At 35.3% G+C, this 15,454-nt stretch overlaps 1 protein-coding gene across 1 annotated transcript; it reads left to right on the forward strand.

Moving 5' to 3' along the window:
• Positions 1-3,081: 3,081 nt before the first annotated feature.
• LOC137394598 (COMM domain-containing protein 9-like) lies at positions 3,082-15,454 on the forward strand. The gene is made up of 7 exons (XM_068081332.1): positions 3,082-3,133; positions 7,739-7,803; positions 8,209-8,346; positions 9,492-9,576; positions 10,667-10,756; positions 12,826-12,935; positions 14,861-15,454. Exons 2-7 carry the CDS (start codon positions 7,750-7,752, stop codon positions 14,987-14,989), a joined length of 606 nt encoding a protein of 201 aa, XP_067937433.1. The 5' UTR covers positions 3,082-3,133; positions 7,739-7,749; the 3' UTR covers positions 14,990-15,454.

Below are 15,454 nucleotides of genomic sequence, written 5' to 3' on the forward strand. Positions count from 1 at the left end.
TTTTCAGAAAAGAATAGTCAGACAACTAGTGTGATGTTACAAAAAAGTGTTTGCATAGAATAAATTCAGACACTAGTGAAAGTGCTAAGCTATAACTAATACCAATATTTACCAGCAAAGTTACTTGTTTATTTCTATAAGTCGACAACCTTTAATATATATACGAAAAAAATTCTAAAGTGATAAAAATGCTAAGAACAAAGGCTAAAAAAATTAGGCAAACAGCTGCCCGCGCTCTCTCGCTTGTTTTTAGCAAATCTGCCAGCGTCAGATGCTTGAAAAAGGAAAAGTAGATGAAAACTGTTGTCTTTCATAGTAGTTTCTGTTAGCTTGAGAGGCGTTTGCATGTTCAGGTTATTGTATTTAGATTATAGACAAGTGGCTGCTCAGTGAACATCGACTCAAATAAGTCAGGAAGCTGAGCATAGACCAAGTGAAAAGAAGATGTTGCTCTTGCGAAATTGATCCATTGGTAAACAGGCAGATGGTGAGACATGTCCCGAGTGGCACACAAATTGATGAAGAGAGACTATGTCTTGTTGTTCAACTACATTTGACCTAGATTGGCACTGATGAGCTCCAATTGGCTTGGTAGCATGCTGTAACCCTTTGATAATGGATCTTTCTTGACAGTATTTTTACATGCTGCCTTAATTTTCGTGATGTTCTGAAAACGAGCAATTAATGGCTCCCACAATTTAAACTCTCTTGTTTTTTGGTATTGGCTGATGATGATATTGGCATAGAAGACGACTTGTTTCGAATTTCATACAAAAGCCATGAAACAACTAGAGTGTAGGCATATTTAACTCATCAACAAGATGGTTATAAGCATCTTGCAAATTAAAAATTCCTTAAGCTCGTAGCTTTTATCTCTACTCACTGCTCAACCCTAGTCACACTATATCCACACCGAAAGCTAAAGCTGATTCTTTCAATACTTTTTTTGAATCAGTTTTTACAGTTGATGATGGAACCCAATGTCATAGCTTCAATATTGAAAAGATCTCTGATAAAACATTAATTGACATTGATAGCTTAGGAGTCCTACAGTTGCTCAATAACTTGGACACCACCAAGTCCTGTGGACCTGACAATGTGACAGGCATCATGCTAAAAACATTTGCTTCGGTGGTGTATAATAGCCTTTCTTCAATCTTTGCATACTCTCTGGCAATAGCAAAACTACCTTTGATTTGGAAACTTGGTAGAGTCCAACCTATACACAAGAAGGGAAACAAACAAATACCAAACAATTATAGACCTATTTCCCTCACTAGCATAGTGGGCAAGCTTTTAGAACACATAGTTTCCTCATATTTGCATAAGATTTTTAAGGAGGGTAACATTTTTGTAGACAGTCAACATGGTTTTCGACCTCATAGGTCTTGCGAGACTCAATTAGCTCATACTGTTGGACACCTTTCACACCTATATGATCAAAAACAAACAAATGATGTTATAATATTAGACTTTTCTAAAGCATTTGACACCGTTAATCATCGAAAACTGATCTTTAAACTATCACATATTGGTATTAACAATGTCTTGCTTTCTTGGATATCTGACTTTCTTAGCAATCGACATCAATTTGTTGAAATCGAGGGTCAGAGGTCTAACACAAAACTAGTCAGTTCAGGTGTGCCACAGGACTCAGTTTTGGGCCCTTTGCTTTTTCTGATATATATCAATGATTTACCATCTTGTCTTCAATCACAGTGTCGTCTTTTTGCCGATGATGCAATACTGTATAACACGAGTGACAAATTAACGCTTTTAAAACAAGACCTTTCTGCATTAGAGGCTTGGGCTTCTAAGTGGCAAATGAAATTTAATGTTGACAAGTGCACATTCTTACAAATTGGTAAAAACATTAATAGCCACCCTGGATATACTTTCTGTGGACAAAATCTAAATAAAGTGTCTTCTTTTCCTTATCTCGGATTACAACTACAAGCAGATCTAAAATGGAATGAACACATAGACAAAATAACAACTAAGTCTACACAGAAGTTGGCAATGATCAGAAGGGTGCTAAAATCTGCAGATACCCCTACAAAAAAAGAATGCCTATTTTTCTTTAGTAAGGCCAACACTAGAATATGCCTCACAAATCTGGGATCCCTATCAAAATAAACATGTCAAACAGCTTAAAAAGTTGCAAAATAAAGCACTACGATTTATTTTTAACGTTAAGGGCCAGATAAGTTTTACAAAATTACGAGAAGATACAAGTGTTGAGTCCTTACAGGAGAGAAGAAGAGAGGGTAGGCATAAACTGTTTGTAAGATGTGCTGCCGAGGGCATAGAACCACCATTCAAATGCGAAAACATAGGATATAATACCCGCCAAAAATCAAACACCTATACTCCATATATAAGAACTAATGTATTCTATCAGTCCTTTTGGCCCCGTACACTAGTTAAGAGTTAAGTTAAGGAGAGTTAAGATCCTGATAAAATGAATCCTTAGGGCAGAATTTTCTTTGTTTTATGTAAAAATATATATATGTATATATAAATAAATAAATAGAAAAACACAATATAATTAAAAAAAAAAATCTTACTTTGAAACCACTTATTAGTGTAAACACACCGTGTTCCCACGCTCCTTACGCACCTGCTGTGCGGTCTAAGTAGGAAAATATAATAATAATAAACCCAATTTGTGGACACAATAGTCCAACTTCATGCAAATCAAACTAGTTTGTATGGGGTTTGTATAAGCTTATAAATATTCAAATCATACTCTCATGTATCTGAGACTACGCAAAAAAGTCTGTTTATACAGTAAAATTAAGTTCTGAATAAAAATAGTGAACGCAGATTAACAAAAAAGTTTTCTTGGCTTTTTGTGCCACTATAATAAACCTTTCTCTCTCAGCCTAGCTAAAAGCGTTTGAAACTACAATTTCACAAGATATTAAAAACGACAACAAAAAAAACTATGTACGCTAAATGTTTATTGTCTGTTTCAAAGAGACGTTTAGGCAAATTTTGAATCGATATACTGCCTTCAACTATACATAAAACCTATTGCTTTACCGTCTAACACTCACCCTACGAGATCAATTACAAGTCGGAAAACACGCCTACAATGATGACATTAGCTTGACCTCAGCGGATTAACAAGGTGTGCTAGAATAATAAATGGAACAACAGTTCTTTTTCATGAGTAATAACATGCAATACAACACCGTGTTATGGGTGGATGCGGAAAAATTATGTTATGCATAATTAATCCGAATTCACACACAACATCATTGTTGAAATTGCTTTGTCATTTTATTCTATTTTTACTACCTATGTGTAGTTTGTGAACTTTTGCTTAGCTTGTGGGAACTAATTTGATTATTACTAGTTCAGGTACAAGTGAAGGTGTTAAGCTGTTGTAAGCAATACTGATATTTATCAGTAAAATGTACTTCTTTATTCTATAAGTCAAACAATGTAATACACAACTAACAAAATTCTAAAACAATAATATTAATGACAAAAACTAGAATAGCTAATGAAAGTTACATGTACATCCTTACTCGAACGGTCGTCCATGTTTGTTTGCTCAGTCTCGTACGGCTGTGAGTCTCGACAGTCAACCGAGAGTCGTGACAGCTCATAGGTAGAGATTTTTGGCAGTTGAGATAGTAGTATAGAAGAGGCTCAGCTGGTGAAGAAGGACGAGGCTCATCAGGCAAGGGAGAAAGGTTCCTTGGAAGGCAGAGAGGAGAGTGTCTAAGGAGGTCCTTGGGAAGAGAGAGGTAGTGATGCTGAGTCATTGGAGCTGTTCTCTTTTATAGATGTCTGGCATGCGGAATGGCTAGCCCGTAGAAGTAGGTTGAGTGTTAAGGTTTAGTGCTTTATGTCAGACGTGTGAAGATATCTTTTTTGCGTAAGTCTTCAGCTGGTGCACATGATGCCGGCATGTAGGGTGAAGCTCGTGACTTACTCCTAGTAGCTATGTCATGTTTGACAGTAGTGGCAGGTCTGTATATGACTCATTTGATTCGTCTCTAATGTTTCTCTGGTGGTTTCTTGGGGATGGTGGTTTGTAGGTTTAATTGCTCCGACTTTCTTTTAGCATGTTCTCCATCTGGTGTTGACGCATTCTCTATGATTGATTCCTCTAATTTGGAAGTTTCTAATTTTCTTTTGACTCTTTTCGATTATTGGATCTTTTGATGTCTATTGGCTTCTTGCTGCTTGTACGTATTATATGCTTATCCTGTGGTTTGGCTGCATTCCCTATTGGTATGTTGTTTTTGCAGTATTTCCATACACAACCATACACCAAACTTACAAAACTTCAATCCAAAAAACTGATTTGTTATATTATCATTTTTAAAGTGTTGTAAAAGGTTAGTCAGTTTGCATAAAATGTAGGTCACTGACTAAATCGGATGCTGAACTACATTGTAACTTTTTGTACAGCTTTCTCTCTTCTTTTCTAATGTTGTTGTTGACATGGTCTGGTATGACTTCTAAATGTCGATTAATTGACAGTACGGTTTGCTCAAAAACCTGGAGATTGTTGTGCCACACCGCCAGAAGCAAACTGGACACTAACAGTACATTCGCTAGATGTAGCCCATCGAACAACGAATTTCGCGAGCGTCTGTCCATAAAGCCCACAAGAAAGGCTTATTAAGAGCCGTTAAAACGGTTATTTAATTGTATTGATAACTTAATGATCTGGGTGTTTTTCTAGCTGTATGTTTAGAACATTAATATCTTGCATAAATAAAAGATTTTAAATACTATTAGAAATTTCAAAGCTAGCTCTAAACTAATATGAAGACATTTAAGCTCCCAAAGTGATCAGCTATTTACGGTAAGATACACTAAATGGTATTCCTGAAGTTTTGGAATGAAAACTCGATATCTTTATTTTCATTTTTTGTCTTTATTTTACGTTCGATACCATTCCATATTCTGAAACCAGTTTAGTCCTATATCATTCTTCATTATATTAAGCAAACTTGTGATTGAAGCATATCGTTAGGTCTAGATGGAAATTAGTAAATTCTAAAGCTTAGGTTTTGTTCGTATTTGAATATCAAGATTACCATTATTCTTACCTTGGTTGCAGTTTCTCATATCAAAAGCAAATTTCCTTTCCTTGTTTTTTCTATGGTCATAATTTTATGGGTGATTAGTTTTTGAAATGTTCACTTGTCAAACGAATCTGCAATAGCTTAAAAGTTTGCTTAAAGGTTGACTTGCAACAAAATTCACATTACAGGTATTTTGTATCAAAAAGGTTCACCATGTCTTACTCTGTGGTGGTGTTGTAGGTGCAAAATTTGTGAAAATCTGATTACTAGCTCCTAAAAGCTCATAAACAAACAGTTAATTGCAGCCATCACAAAAACGCCGTAGTTTGGAATTTCTTTATTTGGCTGATGTACTCCAACAGTTTGGAGTTCATGTTATCACGTGAAATTAAAGGCCAATAAAAAGCTCGATATAAAACGTCTCGTAGCACTAGTTTATGACAAATACTTCGGGTTCTATCGGAATGCCCGTATCAAATATAAATGCTCGCTACATTACAGTGTCGTTTCAGCCCGGTCTAATCATCTAGTCGTAATCTGATCATGTGAGCCATGCTTTCTGCCAAATCGCGCAAACAGTTTCTGCAGCATTTTTCGACTATCGCAGGTGACCAACAGGCTCCTCATGTTCATCAAAGGATGATATGCACTTCTTCGAGCTAAGGTTAAAAAATTAAATGAATTTTTATGCTAGGTTTGGAGATATCAGTGCTCAAATGATAGCTTTACAATTATGATGAAATAGACACATAAGGACAATAGACATGGTTTTATTGAATGCGTAAAGTATATTTGTGCAAGTATTTCGACGAATAAGGTTGCGTGAAAGTGTAAACAGAAGCCATCTTGTTCAACTACGTCCCATTTGAGCCGTTTTGGAAATGGACTCCAATCTGCAGCGTTTCCGTAATGGCTACGATCAACTGTTCGTTTTTGAGCTTTTAAGAGCTTGTAATCACATTTCCACATATTTTGCTCCTACATCACAGCAGAGTACGACATGGTGAATCTTTTGATATCAAAAACCTGTAATGTGAATTTTGTTGCAAGTCAACCTTTAAGGAATGGCATCCAAAAGCTGAAAAATGTTCTGATCAAAAGTATCACATGTTTTTTAATTAAAGAATGAACTGGTTTTCTCACATCGCTAGCTGTCAAAAAAATTTATGCTGTCAAACAAAACGTAACCAAGTAGATTCATCAAAGTTCTCTATAACAGCTAATACAAGTCGTATTATTGAATCTATTTAAGAACATTTACAGCACTCGAAACAACAGAAGAACTTACTTCGTATCTTTCACTAAACTAAGTTGAGGCTCAGTTTATTATGTTGGTATAAGAGTGCTGCACCACCTACGAAACTATGAAAAAATTACAGGCTTCTGAATGAATGTCAAGTATTCTGTGCAACCTGTAACTGTAAATGAATCTAAAAAGTGGGAAACAAACCAAAAAGTACCAAAGAAACTATCAAAAAATATTGGTAAATGAATTTCAAAAGAATGTCATAACGAAGCAATTTTTGTTGCTGCCAGCCTGCGCAGGGTCCTCAATTTTAACATTTAAGAAGGAATGTGTGAAGTGGTGTTTGCTATTGGAACACCACAGAGAATCATGGAGAACTGTGAAGACATGTACTCATAAGTCTCATTTACAAAACTGAAAGTGTTTCGAGAACTTCAGACGTTGTATGTTAGGAATTACTTCAGGTGTTAGGTCTAATATTTGCTCAAATTTCACACTGTATGTCGCAAAGTTTATGCTAAAATGATCATAGGTGAAGGTTTAACTAACTGTATAAAGTAAATGTTACATTGGAGCAATTATCATTTTGTGTACACTGAGGCTTTAGATGTCAGATTTTGTTCGCGCAGAATATTTCTATCAACCCCTCTGTTTTAAATACTCAAAAAGCGAACCATTTTTGCTATCCTTCAAATTGTAAAAATCCACACTAGAAAATGAAAAGTAATATTCTTATGTCATGTTGTAGAAGTCTCATGTCTCTATCTTGTAGGAAATTTTTTCATAAGTTGATTAAATGGCGTTAGGTTGTATTCATATGTATAGTTGTCTTATTCTTCGTACAATTGAACCACAAATATTTCCTTTAAATCTTCAAAAGTCGGCTTTGTCGTAGTTTACGCTTATTGCCTATGTCAATTCAATAAAGTTCAGCCTAGCCAGAAAGGCGGTGAAGGATCCTATATCACAATTAATATTCATTTCTGTAGATGCATTGTAATTAGGGCTGGTGTAAAAAAAGAATCATATAGCAAAAATATTAGTCACTAATAAGTTAGGCATTCAGAAGACTGTTAGCTTGCTTGAGTTTTTGGAAAATTTACTAAACCCATCAGAGAATATAATAAGTTAGATTAAATAACTATAAAAAAATAACAACTAAGATAGATCATAAATATAAAAAATAAACATTCTCGCTAAATGTTTAGACTACTTTCCCTCTTTTATCTTATCTTGTTATATACCTGTATGTCATGGGCTTCAATACATGTAGGTTGGTGAGATTTCACTTTTGTAAAAAATGTGTCGAACTTACTGATTAGAGCAATAGCACAACTTGAAAAGTCTCTCAAATGTTGTTAGTAATTGTCTTAGCTTTTTGCTTTTTGACTTTATAGTATTAATTTATTTAATAAAATTCTCTGTTATTCTCATATTTTAGATTAAGGTAAGATGACTACTGCACATCCGCCTAAAGCTAAAACTGTATGGCAACATTTGTTGAAGGTAAGTTCACTCTATGACTAACTTGTTGGTTAGTTCACTCTATGACTAACATGTCGGTTAGTTCACTCTATGGCTAACATGTTGGTTAGTTCACTCTATGACTAATATGTTGATTAGTTCACTCTATGGCTAATATGTTGGTTAGTTCACTCTATGACTAATATGTTGGTTAGTTCACTCTATGACTAATATGTTGGTTAGTTCACTCTATGGCTAATATGTTGGTTAGTTCACTCTATGGCTAATATGTTGGTTAGTTCACTCTATGACTAATATGTTGGTTAGTTCACTCTATGACTAATATGTTGGTTATTTCATTCCATGACTAGCACGTTTCAGGATATTTCTGCTGTTATCAATTTCGTTTTGTGTCACCCCATACGCTACAGTTGAATGACTATGCAGGTGCCTAGTAAGGAGGTGATGGTAAGGCTATGCGATCAGGCAATTCTATACAAAGGACTCGCATCACATAATCTTCCTGATTCAATTGTGGCCAACTGGAGCTCTACTCTGTCTGTCACCAAGGGAGAGACACGACAGGCAGGTTTATTTGCTAGCATTCTGTCAACCTTCCATACAATATATATCTTTGTTGCTTCGCTGACAACGAATCTGAAAGAAATGTTAATGACTGCAGTTCAGCAGAGTCTGCTATTGATTGATACATTTTTTATATTTTTTCTAAAACATATTCTATTTACTCTTGTCATGCTAACAGATGGTAGAGCGGTGGGGCCAGCACTTTCTACAGCTTGTACGCATGTGGCATCCAAATATAGCACAGAGAAAGCAGCTTATTGTGCCATATCCTTCCACTGAGATAGCGGCTCTCTGTAGAACCCATAAAAGTACCCTCGAAACAGTAGAAGTATTTTTGAAACCATATAAGTACCCTTGTATAAGTACATGTGCACTCTTATCATTTCTTACTTATTCAGTTGTAAAAGTTGACCTTCTGGTAGAGTGGGTCAGGATATCTATTTAATAGTTACCAAATATTGTTTATTTTATTATCCTCAGTGCTTCTAAAAAAATATACTTTAATTAGTTCTGTAAAATAAATATTTTTTTTACTACAAAGTCCTTACAGTGAAGCAATTTTGCTATTAAACAGATGTGACCCTATAGTCTATAACTAGCCATAGTGGAATGGCATTTATAGACACCAAACAGACTCGGCAGCTAAGATTGCTCCTAAACATACAAGTATGTTGTCTTTTTGAGAATTTGGTTTTAATTGCTTGCTTTTGTCCAAAAGCATACCGGTTATAAGTCCTACCCTTTTTTCACTTACATGTACATGTAGTCAACAGTTTGGCAATGCTGAATATTTCATAAGAATCGCTGCCTGCTGTGCCTCGACTGTTCACTCGCAGTAATGGATACCTTTCAAATAATCTCCTCAGTTTGAAATTATCTCTCCTGCTTGTATAATATGTTCATCAATCATCTCTTTGTCTTTCGCTAAAGTCATGTGAAGCAAATATATAAGCTAAGCCTCCTACCTGTTCCCCTTCACGACCTCATCTACGGTATGTTCTTAAAGAAAACAAATTTTGTCGAAAGTTTTTCTGCATTGTAAGGTTATTCTTTTTGTAATTCTATTTTGTCAATACGGTGACTGCGTAGCGTAACAAACCAGCTTTTACAAATGAGAAACTCTTTGTCCATGGTTTTGTTTGCAGGTCATAACGAGTCTCTCTTCTCTTCTCCAACGAGGAGTCTTTTTGTTCTCAGCCAACCCCTCTGCAGTTTCTAATGCATTTCCAGGTAATTTCATGTTAATAAATATGCAGTCTGGTTGGTTCTTAAAAAATCCTAAAAAAGTAAAACTTTTTTTAAGATTTATTATTATTTTCACTTTTTTATGTGTTAATTCTTTATCAATATAAGTAAAGAATTAGTAAAATATCTTTAGCTGTGCCATATCATTCACTAGTTTATGAAAATCACCCTGAAGATAAGACGTAATGACCTCGTGATTACCTCTAGCCACCCTCAAACTTTATTAAAGTCCTGAGTCTTGCACGGCTATGTCAGTGCTGCTCCTGTATTTTACTTTTATCAATTTACACATAAATTCTTATAATTTCACTTTGTAATCTTCTATTTAATATACAATGTTTTGAAGTTTTATGTAGGAAAATAAAGAAATCACATACGGTAGCTTTAGTAAAAGAGACATGACGAGGCATAGACAGCAGTTACACATGCATTCTGTCTCTGGATTTGTGTTGTCTGTTTTTGTTTTCTGCTTCCTCCTACATTGTCGAGATGAAAGCGGTCAAAGGCTATTAAATACTATTAAATATAAAATCACAGAATATTATCCAGTAATATTAATTTGAAGTTCATGTAGTTTTTGTTACACTAGTGTCATATCTCTATCATTACCTCTATGTACTGTTTGTCTTTGGGTTATCAAGGCTACTTTTCAGGTCACCTGACTTTAATGCAAGGCATTGCGGCCTGTGGCAACAGTGGCATTGTGGCAACAGGCATAAATACCTGTTTTTATTATCATTGTATTTATTTGGTTTGTTACTCTTACCGGTAATTTTGTTTTGTATATATATAGCATTTTACATAGTTTTATATAATATCACTCTCAATGTTTGTCTGTCATTCGTTTGTTGGGCGTCTGTCCAGTTATAGCGATAAAGTGTCGTTACCAAAAATTCACTTCGCATAGGATTTGAACTTGTAACCTTCAGGTCTGCAGACACGCAAGCCAACCCATCACACTGCGCACACTGATTCATAGCAGTGTACATATTCATTACATCGGTTAAAACATAGTCTCCGTATAGCGACTTGTTTGCTCAGTAATTTCATTGTTTTTCTTATTGTATGTTGGCAGATGATTTTCACGCAGACCTTAGAGAGCTATTGTCTTCCATAATAGCTAAAAGGTTTTCAGAATGGAAAGTAACGCTTGCAGACTCTAACAGTAAGTGATCTTGTTAAATGGGTTTATCTCTATACACATCATGTTCGTTATGGCACTGCTTTCTTGTCTACCTCTATCTCCCAGTTTCGTTCCCTATTATCTTTTCCACTTTACTGGGTCTTAATTCCCTTCTACTAATAATCCTTTGTAGCTTTCAGTTTTTCTTATTCAGCCTCTCAATTTTCAGCAACATTAGTACTTAGGCAGTCGGGTCAGCCGTGAGATTCCAAAATGTGGCAAAGTGGTTGAGTGACTCGGATGGTATCGAGCCTGACTGCTATGCTGCATGTGTGAGTTCGATTCCTGTGCCATACAATCTTTTTCCTAACCTTCAAGCATGGCGACGGACGCCACTCTCATTATAGTAAAGATGCTTTTCTCTTCTCACTTTCAAATCTCTGTTAAACCCTTCATTTTTCCTTCCTCGTCTCCTACCAAAAACTGTTTTACCGTCTCAATCAACTCTGATACCTTTTACTATCTCGCTATAATTTCTTTTTCTCTCTAGTTTCTATTATTCTAATCGTATTGCACTTTTGAGTGTTTGCTTCTCTGTATCCTGCTCCTCTTTTTTCTCTTAAACCTCTCTTTCTACTTTAAGACTAACACTATTGTGTGAACTGTGTCTGAACTAGCAGTCTGTTGGCCTGTTATCCAGGGATTACGTGTTTGTCACAATTTCCATTTCCATAATTCATTTCCATATTATTTCCATTTCCATAATTCATTTCCATAACATTTCCATAATTCATTTCCATATTATTTCCATAACATTTCCATAATTTATTTCCATATTATTTCCATTTCCATAATTCATTTCCATAGTTTTTTCCATTTCCATAACATTTCCATAATTTATTTCCATATTATTTCCGTTTCCATAACATTTCCATAATTTATTTCCATTTCCATAATATTTCCATAATTCATTTCCATATTATTTCCATTTCCATTTCCATATTTTTTCCATTTCCATAACATTTCCATAATTCATTTCCATAATTAATTCCATATTATTTCCATTTCCATATTTCTAAAATAAAATTTCCATATCCATTTCCATAAAATTATGGAAATATTTATGTTTATGGAAATGGATATGGAAAAGTAAACATTTCCATAATATGTTTAGCGATCCCTGGTGTGTACGCATGTGTGCGCGCTTGCGTGTCAAATGAGCGTGTGTGTGCAATCGTCAACTCTTCCCGAACATGTGATTAATTTATACATAATATGAATATGATACTTGCTTGCTAATATACTTTATTCAGGGTCCAGGCAACATCAAAGCTGTATGCTACCATTGCCTATAACTAAGCCAGAGACGATTTGAGATAGTTTCTTTCAGACTCCCTTAATAGTTTCTGTAATACCACGGATGTTAGCTGGGTTTGTGTATTACCATTGTCTATACATGTAGCCGAGCAAGAAACAATTTGAGTTAGTTTCTTCCAGACCCCTTTAATAGTTTCTGTAATACCACTAATGTTAGCTGTTTGTGTATTACCATTGTCTATTCATGTAGCCTAGTCTATACAATATAACTCCCCTCTGTTTACATCTTGGATTACGTGTATGTTACAATTTCCATAATTCATTTCTATATTATTTCCATTTCCATAAAATTTCCATAATTCATTTCTATAATTTCCATATTATTTCCATTTCCATACCCTTTCCATAATTTATTTCCATTTCCATAATATGTCCATAATTTATTTCCATTTCCATAACATTTCCATAATTCATTTCTATAGTTTTTTCCATTTCCATAACGTTTCCATAATTTATTTTCATATTATTTCCATTTCCATAATATTTCCATAATTCATTTCCATATTATTTCCATAATTCATTTCCATATTTTTTCCATTTCCATAACATTTCCATAATTCATTTCCATATTATTTCCATTTCCATAACATTTCCATATTTCTAAAATAAAATTTCCATATCCATTTCCATAAAATTATGGAAATATTTATGTTTATGGAAATGGAAAAGTAAACATTTCCATAATATGTTTAGCGATCCCTGCTGTTATCTTACCATCAGTTCAACGGTTGTAGGAACCCTTCCAATGCTGATCGATGTTCAGTGCAAGGTGAACAGCACTTCAGACAGCGCTACACTCGATGCTTTGCTACCCACTAAGGCTAGCTGTGTTCTGCAGTTAAAGGTATACTATACAAAATGTAATTGTCATATTAGTGCATATACTATCAATACGGCAGATCGTTGCAAGTGGTGCAGGTGCTCTAACATTGTTAGTGGGTGATGTTCTATTTACTGCGTTAAAGAATGTTATTACCCTAGGACACTTATATTTCGCTAGTACATGTATTTAGTTTCGTGAGTAGCATACAGAGTAAAACTTCGCAGCAACTTAATTTCGCAGCTCTGATGAGTGCGAAAATATAGTGATGTGAAAATAAATGCAGTGGAACAAACATAATTAGATTCCTCAGGTTCAGTTCACCGATAAAAAAAATTCAATTTGCGACTAGTTTGTAATTGTGAACCGCAGGTAGAATGGTGTGGCCTAGGTCGATAATGCAATTTGATCGCTTGCTGCCATTTGTTTTTTGGACTATCAACCGGCCCGTATTCCCTGGGGCGGCTGGCCGGCTGACTTTTTGGGAATTTTTCACGGCTAAGTACAGTCAAACTCGGATAACTCGTCCTCGGATAAAATGTAACATTTCATCTCAAACAAAAGGTTAACTCGAACGGATTTGTTTGGTCAGTTCCAATGCAATGATAAATTGCTTCAGATAACTCGACCTCAAAATCATTTATTCGAAAAGTTATTTGCCCAACGGCCATGGACACGGTTTTTATCGCTGTAGAATATCACTTCATTCCAAGCCATAGAGACAAACATCAACTTATAGTAGTTCTTAGGCGTCATTATTATCATCATCAGCGGCAAAATATTCTTGTTAACGACTTTTATAAAGGTTTACAAAAGATCAAGTTTTACCAAACACCCGCTTGGCCATGTCCCATCAAAAGCGTAAAACCTCCGAATGAACTTGAAATAAAATCCGCAAAATTGATCTTGGTTAAAACGTTCAAAAGAAAAAGATGTCTTTTTTCTGAGTGTTTTAACTGCGGTCAAATTTTGCCTATTTTAATTTAAAAACGTCTAGTCATTCACATCACCTAAAACAAAACAAATCTCAAAAAATAGAAAAATGTTGATACTTTCCGATAAAATTTTTTAAAACTTCACAGGAGAGGCCCGGCTGAGGCCCTACATGAGATAAACTTGTTGGGGGCTTACACCGCCCCCCTCCACACCCTAGGTGTTCATAACTAGTCGCCTAACATTAGCCACCCCAACTTGCAACCAGTGAATACAGGCCTGAGTCTATCAATGAACAAAGCTATTTAATTTTGCGTTTTCGCTCGTTCGTTATGATAGTTTAGTTTCGCACATGAAATTTTCACGAAAGGATGACTCCGCGAAAATGCGAAAGTTAGATGAGGCGAATACATAAGTGTCCTAGGGTATGCTAGTGCAGTCCAACCTCAGTTTTAGCTGCATTCCATGCTAGAATCATGTGAATTCTGTAACAAATTTTTCCATTAACATTATCTATAGCATAAGTAATTTTAATCATTTCAAAATTAAAAATAACTTTTCTAATCGTGTTTGTATTATTTTACACCATAAAATGTATATATGAGAGCTGCTAAAACTTCACAGAGAAGGGTAAACCATGAAAGCATTGTCGTAGCAGCTTGCATTCCAGCCTTGTTTTTTTATTGGTAAATTTAGTGAAGAAAAGCTTCTGTTCTATGCTAACAGCAGATAAAAACAAAATAATGCACTAGTATACCATGCCACACACAATATACAGTCAGTATTTTGTGAACCGAAATAGTTGAACACTAAAGATAACCAGAGAGGTAAAAAGAGGATCAATGGGGGGGACATTGTGCTCTGCTTATCTTGATCTCAAAGTCCAGTGTTGGACTGCTGCAAGATGTTGAGCTCTCACTTCTCTGATTGCAGCTAGTTTGTTGTATCAAGTTGAGTGCAAATTGACATGGATATTTCAACCGTTGCTTTGAATGCTAATCCTTTTTGTATGGCAGATCGAGGGTGTTGGTAATACCGACAAAACGGAACTCATCGATGTGGAGTTGAGCCGAGAGAAGGTGGATACTATGCTAGATGGATTGAGTAAAATCAGAGATCAATTGACTTCAGCTATGCAACGATAGAGCTATGCAACGATAGACTTGTTGCGCTGCCTTCAGAGTGGCACTATGCAATAGTGAACTATTGACAAAGGTCAGCTCACAATTTGTTTACATCAACACACAAAGCCGGTGAAGTGGCTTCATTTGCTACAAAGAAATCGAAGTGGCAGCAATCACAGCAAGTTCATCTATAAAATTTTCCTGATTCGCAGTACGAGCATTACTACTCACATACCTCTTGCTCAACTTTCATGGTATTGAATTATAGCAATTTCTGCCCATCAATACTTGATTTGGACAGCATGTGAAGCCAACTCCAGTCTACACCCATGAAATCTTGAGGTGACTTGCTTATATGTAACATTTCCATAAAGTGATTGCAAAGCCTGCCAATGGTACTTACATACCTGCTGCGGGTCATATTTGGAATGTTTTATTTATTAGATATGAATTCGGAATATATTCTCTCAAATATATTGTAAATTA

This window comes from Watersipora subatra, chromosome 4 (genome assembly GCF_963576615.1).
Source record: "Watersipora subatra chromosome 4, tzWatSuba1.1, whole genome shotgun sequence".
Classification (NCBI taxonomy): domain Eukaryota; kingdom Metazoa; phylum Bryozoa; class Gymnolaemata; order Cheilostomatida; family Watersiporidae; genus Watersipora; species Watersipora subatra.

What these genes read in the sequence shown, in the direction of transcription:
- LOC137394598 (XM_068081332.1), top strand. Translation starts at nt 7,750, where the DNA reads ATGACTACTGCACATCCGCCTAAAGCTAAAACTGTATGGCAACATTTG. An exon ending in TATGGCAACATTTGTTGAAG is followed by an intron (nt 7,804 to 8,208) that starts GTAAGTTCACTC and finishes ATGACTATGCAG; the next exon opens with GTGCCTAGTAAGGAGGTGAT. An exon ending in GCTGTGTTCTGCAGTTAAAG is followed by an intron (nt 12,936 to 14,860) that starts GTATACTATACA and finishes TTTGTATGGCAG; the next exon opens with ATCGAGGGTGTTGGTAATAC.